Here is a 17,012-nt window from a genome sequence, read left to right on the forward strand (position 1 = left end):
GTTTATTCATGGCTTTCTAAGAGACAAGCCAACAGCCATTATGTGCTACAACAAGTCTAATGCCATTATGGGTTCCATTTGTGTCTAGGGGAGAGGAGGTTGAGGGAGCGAGACTGCTGTAGACCTGGGAGGGAAGGAGGGTGGGCAGGCGGCAGCGGCACTTGTGGGAAGGGAAAGGGGACTGAATCCCCTGCTATAATTGGAAATATTTCATCTGTGAGCTGAGATCGTGGTGTGTATTACAACAAAGATGGTCAATATGGCTTACATGTTTTGTATATAAAGGCCTTCTGTGGCACAGCAGAAAGACATAAGAATCTCTGCTGGGTGCATAGGGAAGTTTGCACATCTGAATTTTTAAATGTGCTCCGTGGAGTTTCTCCATGTAAAGACCTACGCTGGTGAAAGGCTGTGAATTAGCGGGAATACTTGTTTTTGCGATTTAACATGACCATCTGCCTGTTCTATGATGTACTGAAAGCCCTAAAATATCACAAAAAAAAGGTTTATAAAAGAGAGATAGGTGATAGGCCATACTTTATTACAAATCATGTTATGGGGCTAGCTGGACGACAGGTCTGGGTTTTTTTCATAGAAGTTTGTGATTCAATATAGAACTCTTACTTAGAATTCAAGTTCTGCTATACAAGTTTTATATCAGGGTATGTCTTCATAACTTCTTTGATAAGAAATATTTAAGAGGAACAATTGAAATCCTTTATATTTGCGGGGATGATCTACAATGGGTCCACCCTCTGGCTGGAGGAGAGTAGGAGCACTGAGAGGAGAGGATTCACCTTGCTGGTGGCTGAAAGGAATCAGTAAGTTGGGGTTTTTTTTGGTTGGGAAATTTTATTTTATTTTTTTTTTTTTTTTTTTTTTTTTTAATTGGGGAGAAGTAAACTATTGGGGTATATTATTTAGTGTGTTTGTGCTTTTAATAGTCAGTAAGGCAGCTAATAAACAGAAGTTAGTGTGTTTATATTTCCCAATCCTCCCATCCCTAGCTCATTCTTTAATTTATAGGCAGGTGCCACTTTCACACTTAAAAAAAAAAAAAATTAGTCTCTTAACTTCACTTCACGAATTCCCCACACCTTATTGAGAGTTTGATCATTCTCCTGTAGGCCACTACCAGAGATATAATGAATTCACTATTAGATTTAAAGGATGCTAATTAGACACATTCCTACTCCCATAGCAACCTAAACCTTAACTAGGAACTGAACTCTATAAATGACAGTTTTATAGAGCAATTGGCTCAGGAACTGCCGAAAGAGGGCGCAAACACTCTACCTTCTGTTTATTCACTGCCTTACTGCCTTACTGACTATTAAAAGCACAAACACACTAAATAATATACCCCAATAGTTTACTTTGCCCCAATACTTAAAAAAAAAATAAAAAATTTCCCAAGCAAAAGTTAATGATTCCTTTCAGCCACCAGCAAGGTGAATCCTCTAATCCTAGTGCTCTCACTGGATTGTTATTTCTCTGTGCTTTTTTTTTATGCAGGTGTCATTAGAAGGGGACCAGTGTTTTGACAAATCAAAGCTAAAGTCCAAACTGGAAAAATTGGATCTGCTGGAAAAAGAATACCAAAACCTTACTGCAATGCAAGTCTTAGCAGAGGTCAGTAATCCTCTTAAAATGTTTCTACTTATTTGAGATTGATGTCATGTTCTTATGTTAAAGTAGAAATTCACTGTATTCAGAAACATTTGGAATATCTTAAACACTTCTGTGCAATAGTGTTTAAGATGGCATATAGCTTAAATTAAAAAAAAAAAAACTTTCAAAGTTTTAATTTTGTGTCAAAACTGCAGTCTTCCCTTCCCTAGAACTAACTACAATGCAAACCCAAGCAACCTCCCTTCATAAACTGCTTTTAGATTGGATTTGGCACCAGTGAGCAAAGAGGGTACAATTTTTGTATTAAATATAAAGATTTATCATTGTTCAGTCTGATCCAGAGGGATCAGATTGGCCTAGAGCTTTATTGCACATTGCTTTGGGTGCTTATTTTATGGGCAGGTGAGAGGTATAGTATAAGGAGAATTGGGTCAGAACTCACGCACTCCCCATGGCCTCCCTGTACCAAGCAATCCTCCTAGTTAGAGAATTATCAAACTGTTTTGTCTGAGAGCAGTGCTTTTATTCCTGAGTTACCTAGTGATTAGGAACAACGCTTCTTATCAGGAAAACAAACATTTGTTACCAAACATGCTTATTATCTGGTCTTGTCAGATTACAGCCTTAATTCTAGCATCATATCAACTTAGCATAGACTTGTATGCAACCGCTAAAGAGCCTAACTTTATAACCCCCTGATAGTGGCCAGGATTGGAATCCCCTGTTTCTCACCAATGCAGCAGACATCCGGTGAAGTCTGCTTTCTTGGAAATTGTTTCCAGACCCTCGCTGTGGCAGGATTGGCTCCCCGCTGGCATGATCATCTGGAGCTGAGAAGGGCATTACCTTATCACTGGCCTGCAACTACTTGTGAATACCTAGGACATGGTCAGTCTCTCTTTCAGCCCAGGTGCAGGGAAGTGTGGGCAGCAATCCGATGGGTCATTGAGCGATCCCCTTTGCTTGTTCCCTGCTGCCTTTCTAAGGGCTCACCATAGTTGGGTAAATATACAATTAAGGTTTTGAGAGAGCTCTTTTGCCAGTTCACATCTGATAGTGAACTGATAAGTCTCAATAATCACCCACAATAATATAGCCTTCAGTCCCTGTAGACTATTTGTTTTCCCTCCCATATTTACAACATGGAATCTTCATACTTCATACCTACTGATACCCCCTTCCCTCTCTCTAGTCCCAAAACATTTCTATCCCTGAACCCAATAGCATGATCTGCCTACACCCATTCACAGATCCAGTTTGCCACCGGGAGATGTGACTCTCAGTCTGATAGGACCCTTACCCCTCCCCACTCCAAAGCATATGTGAGCAACATGTAACTTCTATGTTAAAATAACATAAAATTCCTAGTGTTAAAATAATCACTTTCAGGCCGCTCTCCCGGCACGTGCACAGGCCAGTGTCCTGTGCGCGCAATACAGTAAAACAAAATATTTAAATTAGGGCCCACGGTAAAAAGAGGCGCTGGAGACACTAGCGCGTCCCTAGCGCCTCTTTTTGGACAGGAGCGGTGGCTGTCAGCGGGTTTCACAGCCAACACTCAATTTTGCCGGCGTCTGTTCTCGAGCCCGCTGACAGCCACGGGTTCGGAAACCGGACATCGGCAAAATTGAGCGTCCAGTTTTTGAGCCGTGGGCTGATTTAAAACTTTTTTTTTATTATTATTATTTTTAACTTTTTTTTTTTTTTTTTTTTACTTTTGGAACCTCCAACTTAATCTCGCCATGATATTAAGTCAGAGGGTGCACAGAAAAGCAGTTTTTACTGCTTTTCTGTGCACTTCCCCGGCGCCGGCAGAAATTAATGCCTACCTTTGGGTAGGCGCTAATTTCTTAAAGTAAAATGTGCGGCTTGGCTGTACATTTTACTTACTGTATCGCGCGGGAATGACTAATAGGGCCATCAACGTGCATTTGCATGTTGCGGGCGCTATTAGTCTCGGGGGAGTTGGACGCGTATTTTCGACGCGCTATTACCCCTTACTGAATAAGGGTTAAAGCTAGCGTGTCCAAATGCCGGTTAACAGTGCGCTCCACCGAGTGCACTGTACTGTATCGGCCTGTTACAGAATAGGCTAGTAACTAAGTTATGCAATTCAATGAATAATATAACCAAAGACTGAAAAACCATCAAAGGTTCTCTGCTGTCAAAGAAGCCTCATCTTGAAGTTGTTTATATCAAGGCTGCTTCTCTCAATTATCAGCATAAAGACTTCAGCTTGGAACTGCTTTGATAGGAGCCTTTCCCAATTGTCAACAGTTTTTTGCCTCCTTTGCCAACATATTGCCAACATGAAAATACATCTTTATGTGGAGTTGTGCTGTAGGCTACTGAGACTTAAAACTGACCGTTAATCCTGATGCTCATAATATTTGCTCTGCCTCCATAATGGAGCGAACTCTAGATGATGATCTCTTTATAGTGAAAAGGAGTCCAAAGGGAAAAGTCAGTTGATATCTGTTTTCCTTTCTCAGGACTGTGGTTACATCTCTAAATTCTTGACACTTGCACAGTGTTGTTAGGGCAAGGTCAGCATAGACATTAATGTGACCGCCATCCCAAATCCACTCAGCATTTTTTCTGTGTCAATTCGGAAATCTGGTCTTTAACAGCAAAGCTGCGAAAGCAGGTTGTAATGCCTGTTGGAGAAGTGGACCCCTAGTGCTGAGGGGTGGGTGACACTGCCTAGTGAACAAGCCCACTAAGCCCACCCTGACAAATGGTGGAAAACCCCTGTGATGGGACCGACTGGAGCTTCACCTATACCAGCCCCGTACACCTCCAGGTTGAGCCCTTGGGTTCCAGGGGTCAGCAGGACTTTTAGGTGGGTCCCCAGTGTAATCCAAGATAAGAAGCAAGGTAATCGTGGTTTGCAGCAGACAGCAGAACAGGTAGGAAGCCAGAGATTTGGGCAGACAGCAGAAGGACGGAGGCCAGGCCCAGGGTCAGGATCCAGGAAGTCAATCCAAAACAAACAGAACAGATAAGACAGACAGGATCAACAGGACAACCAAGGAAAAGAACAAGCAAGAACTATAGAACAAGAGCAGACGGAAAAGGAACTGGACAACAAACAAAGCACAGAAGAGCAAGGGACCATAACAAGGAACACAGAACAAAGTACAAGGCACGAACTGGACAAGGATAGCAACATACACTGGACCACAATGGCACCAAGAGACCTGTCGCTGAGGTGCTGGCTAGTTGCAAGAGACTTCCTTATATACTCCTAGATGATGTGACATCAGCCAGCACCACAGGAAGTCCAGCTCGGGGACCTATAAAAGCATTCCAGAGCTGGAGGAAATTCTATCCCGGGTCTTTGGAACAACATGCTGATGGAGGCTATGCCAGAGTCGCTTTGGATCAAAGGTGAGAGACGTAACACAGGCTGTGATATCATATGGACTATTTCCAGACCGAGCTCCAAAAGATCTACGTACCCGCTCCAAAACTATTTCAGACTTTGTCATCTCATGCAATTCCTCTTGAAGATAAAATGTCCTTACAAATTGCAGTCACCACTAACCTACATTTCTTGTAGGTAGGGGTCTCTAGTACCCACCGAAATCAGAAATTGAAGCGACATGACCTATTTTCAAGGTCTTCGACCTTATCAGATAGAGCAGACACTTTTGTCACCCATTCACTATGTTGTCCCTTGAGCTGGTCTGTAGTCTCCAAATGGTCGTCAGTCCGAGTATTGAGCTCATTGATGTGGCGGCCCAGCTCTGTGAACTCTTCACGTAGATCCAACATCCATTTGTAGAATTTCCTGCTTATGAGACTTAATATCTTGTCTGATCTCATACAACCATTCTCAGAATTCAACTCTGGTAGGTAGATTGCTAGCATGAACTACAGAAGTTTGCTCAGTGCCGACCACATCTATTTCCACTGGTGTGTGGCCTGCCACTTCGGATCCAGCCGTTTCCTTGACCAACTCATTAGCATGTTTACTGAAGGAAAATTTGTTTTAAATCCATCTATTTCTTTTTGGACATCATCTCTAAGCTATTGGACAGCAATATTGCTCCAAAAATCTGTTCCTGAACAGAGGATGTTTGACTTACAAGGTAGATTGTATGCAAAGGGGTTGAGAGCTCAAAGCTATACGTCCATTCAGGCCAATGACATCACTTCCTCCTCTTTTTATCATATCTTTATAGCACATACCAGAAGTATGAAGCACTATAAAGAAACACATAATGGATAGTCTGACACCTTGGAGCTTATAGTCTAGTCAAGATTGACAGACAAGACATTAAACAAAGAGGCTTTGAGTTAAGGCAACAAAAGCTTTAGTGAGAAGAATAAAGTACATCATTATAGATGGAAATTAAATTGTGGATCAAATATTGAAACATAATGGTAGAAAAGATCATAGCCCATCTTATCTGCCCATCCATACAACTGTTTAGTTTTACAGTCCCTGACCCTCCCTTTGAGATCACCAGTGCTTGACACATGCTTTCTTGAATTCAGATACTGGCCTTGTCTCCAGCACCTTCAGTAGGAGGCTGTTCTAAGCTTTCACCACCCTTTCTAGAAAGAAATACTTCCTTAGATTACTCATCAGTCTACCCCCTTTCGCCCTTATCCCCTCATTCCAGAGTCTCCTGAAAGAGAACTACCATCTGTGCATTGATACTTAACAGGAATTTAATTGTCTGTATCGTATCTCCCCTCTATGGAATACATGTTTAGATATTTGTCTGTCCCTATATGCTTTATAACGAAGCCTGTTGATCATTCTAGTAGCCACCCATTATTGGATCAACTCCATCAGATTTATATCCTTGTCAAGGTGCGATCTCCAAAATCGTATACACTATTCCAAATGAGGTCTCACCATGGACTTATACAGGAACAATATTGTCATTTTTCATAAATCTTTAACCATGTCTTCTGCCTGGGACTATACATATTTAAATAAGAGCTTGGGTTATATATGGTTCTGATCTGCCTAGTATTAGTATAAAAAGGCAGCACTGTCTGAATAAGTTGAGAAATATACTTTCTAGCCCAGATTGACAGTTTTTTTTTTGTATAAGCAGGAAACTTTAAAATGTGTTTGAGCAGGATTTCAACACGGGCAGCTTCAACCAGATGATTATAGAGGGGAGAACTCCATTTTAAATAGAAATAGTTATAAAGTGCTCCTGATACAGACTAGTGTCAAAACACACAAGTTTTTTGCACAGCCGACTACTATTTTGAAGGCATCATGAATGCTCCAGGCCTACTTTTTAAAATTTTAAGATGAAAGCATTATTTTGTCTCAGCTTCACAATAGGTAAAACATTTCTGCAATAGCATATCAGCTTTGTAGGGAAAAAGGTCTACATGGGGAGATCAAGTGCTGAGAAAAAACAGATAACTTATTTCTTTTTTTGTCCCTCCAGACTAGTACAGACATGGTTTATGCTCCCTTAACAGCAGATGGCAACAGAACAATTAGTTTTGCTAACATCACCCTATATAGGGTCCTGTGATGACATCAGCCTGCTAATATTTTCTGTCTCGAGCAGATGGTAGGATAGCATCTCTCATGCAGGTCTAGAATAAAGTTTAAGCCGGGGTGACGAAGAAATCAATAGAGAGTGAGCTTGTTCCTGAGGTGATGAACCTGGGGTCTGCTTGTGCAGGGAGATTCCAGGGGAACATGGAGCTGGTGCCCTCAGGCTGAGGGCTTTTATATTCTCCTGCACCTCTTCTCCCTCTCCTCCTCTGGCTGCCTTATGTTGGCCTAAGCTGCATCTGAGTAAAATTGCGTTTTAAAAAAAAAAGCAGTCCTGAGGTGTTGAGAATCCAACCTGGAGCAGGAACCGCTCTGAGATGTGTCAGGACCTGAGATTTGTAGTGAATCTACTATAGACTATGCAGTGAGAACCCATAGTGTTTGGGGACAAGTATGTCATGGCCTTGGGAGCAGGGAAAGTTCAGGAGCCTCCGCAACCTGTGGCACAGTTGGAGGCAGCAGCCATTGCCGCTCTTGTTTGGTGGGGGAGCTGCAGCACAAGCTACTGTTACGTTGGACTTGCAGGCTGGAACTGCCTTGAAAGAGAAGGCTTCTCCTGCCGACACATCTGTGACTGGAGAAGTGGCCATTTTGGAGCTGCAGTGGTCAGCACAGTTTATAGAGATGGAGTGTTCAGCTTTATTACCTTTTCTGCAGGTGAAGTGCAAATGTCAGGGCCAGTTTTTGCATGGGGTTCTCCTTGGGGAGTTCCTGATTCATCTGCTGTTTTCCCTCTACCTCCACCTCCCCATTTTTGCCAGAATTTTGCTTGTACTCTGTGCCTTCTGCTTAAAGCAGGATGCAGGTATGAGTGTCATTCAGCCTCTTCCTCTGTTCACTGGGAATAAGGCCTTGGGATTGGAGAGCAAGCATTTTTGATGGGAGATGGAATGGGACCTGGAAGACCAGAATTCCTTCTAGTTGGGTACCTCCGTGGCTCCCATTAGAGAGTTTCTGGAGGAGGAGGAGTTTTGGTCATACACCCGTTCTGCAAAGAAGCATTGCCCTCTCTCATTGTTACTGTCCCAGGGTCTTTGGGCATATCAGATGATCAGACCAAAGAGAAGAAGGTTGCAGGAGACCTGTTTTATGTCAGGCTTGAGAGAGCCTGCAAGAGCCTTCTGTTTACATCAGGTGATCAGGGAATTGGTTTTGAGAAGTAGCCTAATGGTTAAAGCAGTGGACTGGAACCAGAGTTCAAATCCCACTGCTGCTCCTTGTGACTTTGAGCAAGTCACTTTATCCTCCATTGCTTCAGGTACAAACATAGATTGTAATCCCTCTGAGGATAGGGAAATATCTACATTCACTGTATGTACCCGGATCAGTCCAGACTCCTGGGTTTGCCTCCCCTCCAGCAGATGGAGACAGAAGTTTTAATGGACTCCGTCCTATACCCTGAGGTGCCACCTAGAGTCTGCATGATTTCTCTGTCTCCAGCAATGGTGGAGGTGCAGCCCTTTAGTCTGGTAGATAGTGTTAGGACTTCGTTTTGGATTTTGGAGTTTCTGAAATTTCCTAGTTAAAAAGAAAGGGGGATAGATTTGACTTGGACAGATACCTTTTCAGCCTCCCAGGGGGTTGCCAGGTCCTGGTGGGACCATCCCCCCTGGTAGTAAAGGCTCCGGAGCAGAGGGTTGATTTTTTATTGCTGCTACACAAGGCCTTTAAGGCCTGCAAGGCTGCAAAAGGTCAGGGTACAAAGGTATCTCATAAGGCAACTGTTTTGTTGGGGGCGGGGAAAGGGTCCTCCTCGGGCCAAGCCGCCTCAGGACATAGGAGCCCCTAAGGACAAACGCCCTCTTAGGTCCTTTTCCTGTCCGGTGGACAGCTCATCTTCGGACCAGACGGATGAGGGGGGGTTTCCTCCGCAGGCTCCTGATCAGGGGCCGGATGCGGATCCAGATAATCAGTTCCAACCTGACAAGCACGTGGGCACACCTCCGGTGGAAGGTGATGACCCCAAGGTGGTCAGTTTGTTCAGGAAGCACGAATTAGGGCCACTTATCCTGGCTATCCTGGAGGAGCTATGGATAGAGATCCCTCAGGAGGATTCATGCTTTGGCGCCATGGATCCGGTGATGGTGGGGCTCCGAGGTTCAGCTTGGTCATTTCCTTTTCATATGTCCGTTACTGTCCTCTTGCTTAGGAAGTTGGACGCTCCCGACCTGGGGCTGAAGGTAAGTCGAGCTATGGACAAATTGTACCCTCTCCCAGAGGACGCACTTGACCTCAAGGTATCCAAGGTGGATGCTGCCGTGTCTGCGGTGACAAAGAAGACCACCATTCTGGTGACGGGGGCCACAGTCTTGAAGGACTTGCAGGATCGCAAGTTGGAGTTGCAACTTAAGAAGATTTTTTTTAATTTCAGCTCTAGGAGTACCGGCCGCCATGTGTAGCAGTTTCGCGCTGCGGGCCAGTTTCCACTGAGTGCAAGATTTACAGGCAGCTTTATCCCTTTCGGGCACTCAGGCACAGCAAGCGGGTCGGTTGGAGGCCGTGGTGGCTTACAGTGTGGACACCCTTTATGATCTTTTATGGACTTCTGGCAGGACTATGGTTTCGGCGGTTTCAACTTGCCGGCTACTATGGCTTCGGAACTGGGTTCCTTCCCCTTTAAGGGGAGGCTGCTTTTTGGACAACAATTGGAGGACATAATAAAATCTCTGGGGGAGAACAAAGTCCAAAAGCTACCGGAAGACAGGCCCAGGACAAGAGGATCCTTTCCTCAGCGGGCAAGATTTCAGGGAAATCGCCGTTTTTGCTCCTCACATTCCTCCGGATCATCTTTTCGGCAGGGGCCCAGCCACCAAAATTCGTGGAACCAGTCCTTTCGAGGCCGGCAGCCTTCCAGAGACGGAGCACCTCAGACTCGTGGGGGAACCAAGTCCACGCAATAAAACGAGGCCAGTTCACTCCTCAATTCCAAGAATAGGGGGAAGGCTGTCCCTTTTTCTAGAGGAGTGGACCACCTTGACATCAGATCAATGGGTCCTAAATATAATAGAACACGGCTACACTTTAGATTTTGCTCGTCCGGTCCTCGAGCACTACATGATTTCCCCGTGCTCTTACCACCAAAAATGTCGGGCAGTGCTAGGTACTCAGCAGGGTTCCGGTTCCCGCAGGAGAACTCAGGCAAGGGTGTTACTCCATCTCTTCGTGATGCCCAAAAAGGAAGGCACCTTTCACCCCATCCTCGACTTAGAGGGTCAGTCGGACTCTAAAGGTGCCTCGTTTTCGGTTGGAAATGCTGCGCTCAGTAATAGCGTCCGTGCACAAGGGAGAATTTCTGGCATCATTGGACCTCACAGAAGCTTACTTGCACATACCCATTCGCCCGGATCATCAGACGTATCTGCGGTTCACAATCCTCGGACAGCATTTTCAGTTTTGCACCCTGCCTTTCAGTCTGGTGATGGCACCCAGGGTGTTCACCAAGGTGATGGTGGTTGTGGCAGCTGCCCTGCGAGAAAGGAGGGGATACTGGTGCATCCCTACCTAGATGATTGACTGATTCGAGTGAAATCGGAAGCCCTTTGCAGAGAAGCGGTTCAGAGAGTGCTACAGAGGTTGACCTAGTTAGGTTCGGTGGCCAATCCCGACAAGAGTCATCTGGTTCCTTCCCAGTCCTTGGAGTTTCTGGGGGCTCGGTTTGACATGATCCTGGGAAAGGTTTTTCTTACCAAAGAGAGACTGTCCAAGCTTCTCACTCAGGTGGAGTCCTTGCGATCCATGCCTCTTCCCAGGGTCTGGGATTATTTACAGGTCCTGGGTTCGATGGCTTCCATTCTCGAGCTGGTCCCATGGGCCTTTGCGCAGTCAGCCTTGCTCTCCCGGTGGAATCCACTTTCCGAGCAGTTTCATCTTCGCCTACCACTGACGGACTCAGCGCGTTCCAGTCTTCTTTGGTGGCTTTGTCCAGACAATTTGCGGCAGGGGGGGGGGTGGATTTGGAGATCCCCTCCTGGATAGTGGTGACCACTGATGCCTGCCTCTCCGGGTGGGGAGCAGTTTGTCAAGGCCAGTGGACACGAACAGAATCCTCCTGGTCGATCAATCGGTTGGAGACCAGGGTGGTTCGGTTGGCGCTACAAGCTCTCCTGTCAGTGAAGATACTCTCCGACAATGCAACGACGGTGGCTTACATCAGTCATCAGGGAGGAACCAGGAGTTGTCCAGTGGCGGCGGAAGCGCAGCTGTTAATCAGTTGGGCAGAGCAACACCTCTGCAAGATTGCGGCCTCTCGCATTGCCGGGGTGGACAATGTGCAAGCCAATTTTCTAAGCCATCACCAGTTGGATCCGGAGAAGTGGAAACTCTCTGAAGCTTTTCATCTTCTATGCAAGCGCTGGACCATGCCCTCCATAGACCACATGGCGACGTATCGCAATGCCAAGGCTCTTTGATTCTTCAGTCAGCGACGAGAGCCAGGAGTGGAAGGAGTAGATGCTCTGGTCCTTCCCTGGCCAAGGGACAACCTGTTGTATGTCTTTCCGCTGTGGCCGTTGGTCAGAAAAGTGCTGTGTCGAATCGAAGTTCATCTAGACAAGGTGATTCTTGTAGCTCTGGAGTGGCCGCGGTGTCTGTGGTTTGCAGATCTCCTGAATCTAGCAGTCGACGGTCTGCTGAGATTTCGACCGTCTCCGAATCTTCTTCGGCAGGGCCCCGTTTGTTTCAGAGAGGTAGATCGCTTTTGTCTAGCGGCATGGCTTTTGAAAGGCAGAGGTTGAGGAGTAAGAATTACTCGAATGTGGTCATTGCCACACTCTTGCATTCCCATAAGACTTCTACCTCCAGGGCATACGTTTGAGTTTGGGGAGTGTTTGAGTCCTGGTCTCTGGACCATGAAGTGCAGCCGTCCAGGGCTTCAATTCCAGATGTTCTGGATTTTTTTTTTTACAGGCAGGGTTGTCCAAGGGTTTGGCTTTTAATTCCTTACGGGTCCAGTTCGCGCATTTTCCTGTTTTCGGGGTAAGGTACAGGGAGTTGCACTGGCCTCTCATCCGGACGTGGCTCATTTTTTGAGAGAGGCTAAACTTGCGTCCTGAAACCCCTGTCCCTCGTGGAAGCTTAATTTGGTTCTCCACGCCCTTTGTACGGCTCCCTTTGAGTCGTTGAAATGGGCGACCCTAAAGGATCTGACATTGAATGTAGTTTTTTCTGGTGGCTTTTTCATCAGCAAGACGTGTTTCTGAGATTCAGGCTTTATCTTGCAGGGAGCCTTTTTTACGGATCTCTGATTCAGGAGTTTCCTTAAGGATGGTTCCCACCTTTCTCCCGAAAGTGGTCTCCTCTTTTCATTTGAATCAGTCAGTGGAGCTTCCTTCCTTCACAGGCCTGGATTCTTCTACTCCAGAGTCTAGGGATTTGAGGAAGTTGGATGTAAAGAGGGTGTTGTTGCGTTACTTGGAGGTTACGAACAGTTTTAGTCTCTCGAACCATCTGTTCGTCCTCTGGAGTGGACCCAGGAGGGGTCATAAAGCTTCAAAGGCTACTATAGCACAGTGGCTAAAGGAGGCTATTGTTTTGGCATACCTTGTGCAGGGACGTCCGATTCTGGTTGGGCTTAAGGCTCATGGCTCATTCTACTTGATCGCAAACAGCCTCGTGGGCAGAATGTCAACAGGTGTTGCCGCAAGAGATTTGTAGGGCGCTACCTGGAAATCTACACATATTTTTGCGAGGCATAATCGTCTTGATGTCCAGGCACCAGAGCCCGGATCTTTCGGAGCCAGTGTTCTCCGAGCGGGACTCTCTCAGTCCCACCCTGGTTTGGGAAACTTTGGTAATCCCAGGAGTCTGGACTGAATATCGGGTACGTACAGGGAAAGGAAAATTGGTTCTTACCTGCTAATTTTCATTCCTGTAGTACCACGGATCAGTACAGAGTCCTGCCTATGGGAAAACAGAGAGTCCGCTCAGCCGGTAGTTAGCAATCTTTCTGAAAATTACCTAATGCTCCCCTTTTCAGGGTAAGAGTTTTTGGGCATGATTTGGTTCATCCAGTTACAAGTTTTTCATTTCCTCTTCTCTTCGGGGGGGGAGGTTGTTTATGTGGAAGTTCTGGTTTACTCGTTCTGCTTGGGTACAGTGTAATACTGACAGACTCTCTAAGTGGCACCTCAGGGGTATAGGACAGAGTCTGTTAAAACTTCTCTGTCTCCATCTGCTGGAGGGGAGGCAAAACCCAGGAGTCTGGACTGATCCGTGGTACTACAGGAACAAAAATTAGCAGGTAAGAACCAATTTTCCTATAGCTGAATGCATATAAATAAACTCCAAATGCAAGCCTGATAGTGGGAAAGGCTATGGGAAGGATCAGTTCTTGCAGATGGAAGATAGGGAGATGCATAAAGCCCTTTGTGTGGATGTGTTAGGGTGCATGATCACCAGACCACTATCCCTGTGGAAGAGGATATGGTGCTCAAGGATATCCAGGATCAGAAGATAGAATCCTTGCTGAAGAAATTCTTTGAGGTCTTGGGGTTTGTTCTACAGGTGGCAGTGTGCACCAGCTATAAGCATGTCTGTGTTTTGGTCTCATCAACTTCACAATAGTCTGCTGGGAGCATCAGGTATTGATTTGGAGGAATTTGCTCAACTTGAAGCGATCGTGACTTGATTAGGGTGCTGACTAGGAGCATAGCTATGGTGGTGACATCTTTCCAACTTCTCCTGCTAAGGTACTGGCAAAGTTACTTTTTAGAGAGGATCTGGATAAAGTAGTTAAGGAATTGGGGGAGTCCAAGTCTCCCAGAGGATAGACTCAAGGCATCTAGGCTTCGCTTCAGGGAATTTCCACAATATCACTCAAGGAACTTGCCCACATCTAAACATAACTACCTTTTTCATAAGTCCCAGCCCAAGAGAAGCAGAAGGGACGGCGACACAAATGGTGCCTGTGGCTCCCAGAATTGTCAATGAAAGTTGGAGGGCCTTCTCTCCTGGGATTCAAATGGGGTCTTGCCTTGTTTTTTCAGAGGAGGCTGAGATTACTTCCGACTGGTTGGTTGCCTGAAAAGACAGATTATTTCAGACTGGACTTCATGAAAGATAAATATGGAATTTTCCCATCCTGTTTCAGAATCCTTTATAGCTGTTCCTATCAAAAGAAGACAGTAGTCTGAATCATTTTGAATTATTTGTGTCAAACAGGGGCAGTGACCCTGGTGCCAGTGTCAAAGTGGGAACAAGGATGATATTCAGTTTGCTCTGTGGCTCCCAAGAAAGATGGCACCTTTCAACCCGTTCTGGATTTGAAGCTGGTCAACAGGGCACTGAGAGTGCTTTGTTTTTAATTAGAGCAGTCATGATGGCAGTGAGACAGGAAGAGTTTTGATGCACTCTGGATCCTCTCTGGATTTTAGAGGGTTATTTTCATATTCCTATCAAAATGGACCATCAGACGTTTCTGCACTTTGAGATCCTCTGAGGCCACTTCTAGTTCTGAACATTGCCGTTCAGCTTGGCTGCAGCACAAAGAACCTTCTCAAAGGTGATGGTGGCACCGCAGAAGGAGGGGATCTTGGTACATCTGTTTCTAGACGATTAGCTGATTCCCTGTACGTACCCGGATCAGTCCAGACAGTGGGTTATGTCCCCCTTCCAGCAGATGGAGTCAGAGCAAAAGCTGATTCAGGTGCAGTCATCGGCAGAGAGCATTGTTGGTGGCCACACTCACATACGTCTCTTGCAGATTCCTCCTTTGAAGTATTCCTACACCTTCCTCTCCCTCTCCCGACTCAGATCTACTGTACAATATACCTGCTGTCAGCAGAGGCCAGGTCCAGCCTAGTTACAACTAATGCCAGCCTCTTAAGTTGGGGGGGGGGGGGTGTCACTGTTACTATCAGGTGGTGCAAGGTATTTGGAGTCTGTTGGAAGGCAGTTGGTCTATTGATTGGAAACGAGCCATAAGGAAGGCCTTTCTGACTGGTTTTACAAGAAGAAGACATTCTAATTCTTTCAGACAATGCGACGGCAATACTGTATGTCAGTCACCAATGCAGGACCAGGATATGTCTGTTTTCATAACATGGGGAGAGAAGTATTTACTAGTGCTTTCAGCATCTTGCATAGCAGATGTGGGTAGCATGCAAGTGGATTTTTTGAGTCTGAACACTGTGTGGTTCTAGCAAAATGAGAGCTTTTTCTGGATGCAGCTTTTTCCCCGATTGTGACCAATTGGAGAGAGACTCTCCCAGAAGAAATGCCAAGGTGAACAGCTTCTTCAGCTACAGGAAAGAGGATTTGGAGAGATGGATGCCTTAACGCAACTATGGCAGTGTCATGGTTTTATATGCACATTTTCTTTGTGAGCTTTTGTGGATTGGGCTGCTCATAAAATAGCTGGACAGAGGAGCCTAGTGATTTTGGTGGCTCTTGCTTGGCCGGGCATGAGGATCGTATCGGGATCAAGGTTGGAGAATCTATATTTTTCCTCAAGGCTGTAGTCTATTAGTACAGGAGCCAGTACTCGGGCTCTCTTTCTTGCTTATTTAAAAAAAAATCACAGTCCTAAAATAGACCAATGATCCAAAATTTCTACAGTGTGCTTGCTCATTTGTGAGTAACAACTCATTTCCATTGGCTTATTTTCTTCAATCATCTGAAGGCTATATTATAAACATCTCCTCACGTTGACTATAAAAAACATCAGCTAAGTCTTGCATTGGATCATTGGTCTATTTTGGGAATGTGATTTTTTTCCCTTAGGAAATCTTCCTTCAGGTTTACAGAAGAGGCTGTGACTCTTCCAATGGTTCAAATTTTTTTTTTTTTTTTTTTTAAACCTAAGGTGGTTTCACATTTCAACCTTTATTCAGATGGCTTTCTTCCCTTCCTTTCAAGAAGGATTCCTCTTCAGAGGTCTTCAGAACTCTTCTCTGGTAAGTTCTGAAGGTGACTAATCCCTTTAGAATGTTGGACCATTTGTTCTTTTCAGCAGACAATAGAAGGGAGAGGAGGTTTCTAAAATTTCTGTAGCCCATTGGGTTAAAGAAGCCATCGGCTCAATATATGGTGCTAGAGGTTTGCCACTTTCAAGAGGCCTTTCAGCTCATTCAACCAGGGCTCAGGCTTCTTTATGTGCAGAGCTCTGGCAAGTGTCACTCATGGAAATTTGCAGCGTTACCATCTGGATGTCTGTGCCAGAGAGAGTGCTGTATTTGTTTCTGATGTGTTAATAGCAGGATTAGCAGTATCCTACCCAATGGATTGGTTTGGCAAGAAAAAAGGAAGGAGAAATTTAGTATATCATCTAATTTCCTTTTCCTCGAATCCTACCAGACATCTAGGATCCTTTCAATCTGCTGCTTGGTCAACTGTATTCTTGGTTGCAGAATCATAGCGTTACCTGTAATACTAGGTGTCTATATAGTTTAACATTTTAATGTTGAAATTGAGTCCTTTGTGGGCATGTTTGATTACTATCTCATGCTTTGAGGGGAATGCTTTTGGTTGATTCCCTTGGAAACCCTGAGTAAAAAGGGGTGCGGGGAGGTGTTGCATAGTGGCCTGTTACAAGAATATGGGCAGATTGAATTCAGCAAGCTAGTTCTGTATCCATCTGCAGATAGCGGAGCATAAACCACTTATCTAGCTTGATCTGTCAGGACTCATGAAAAAGAAACAGGCATTACAAAGCAACATAAAATATGATGACAGGTAAAGACCCTAAGGCCTATTTAGTTCGCTCAGTTTTCTTCTTTCTGCAATGTCGTAGAACAGTGCTTACTAAACTTATATCCAGTGTGACCTATTTTTAACACTTAGCACAGGACTCTAGACAATTATGATAAAATAGCAGACCATCCCTTCCTCACTCAGTTTTTTTTTT

The 17,012-nt window shown here is 45.1% G+C and overlaps 1 protein-coding gene across 1 annotated transcript in view; it reads left to right on the forward strand.

Annotated features, from left to right (window-relative positions):
* The window catches only part of CEP57 (centrosomal protein 57), a 97,243-nt gene that overhangs the window by 30,410 nt on the left and 49,821 nt on the right, over positions 1-17,012 (forward strand). The window contains exon 5 of the mRNA XM_029602375.1: positions 1,516-1,632. Coding sequence (XP_029458235.1) covers positions 1,516-1,632 — 117 coding nt within the window. The remainder of the gene's footprint in view (positions 1-1,515; positions 1,633-17,012) is intronic.

This window comes from Rhinatrema bivittatum, chromosome 5 (assembly GCF_901001135.1).
Source record: "Rhinatrema bivittatum chromosome 5, aRhiBiv1.1, whole genome shotgun sequence".
NCBI classification, from domain to species: domain Eukaryota; kingdom Metazoa; phylum Chordata; class Amphibia; order Gymnophiona; family Rhinatrematidae; genus Rhinatrema; species Rhinatrema bivittatum.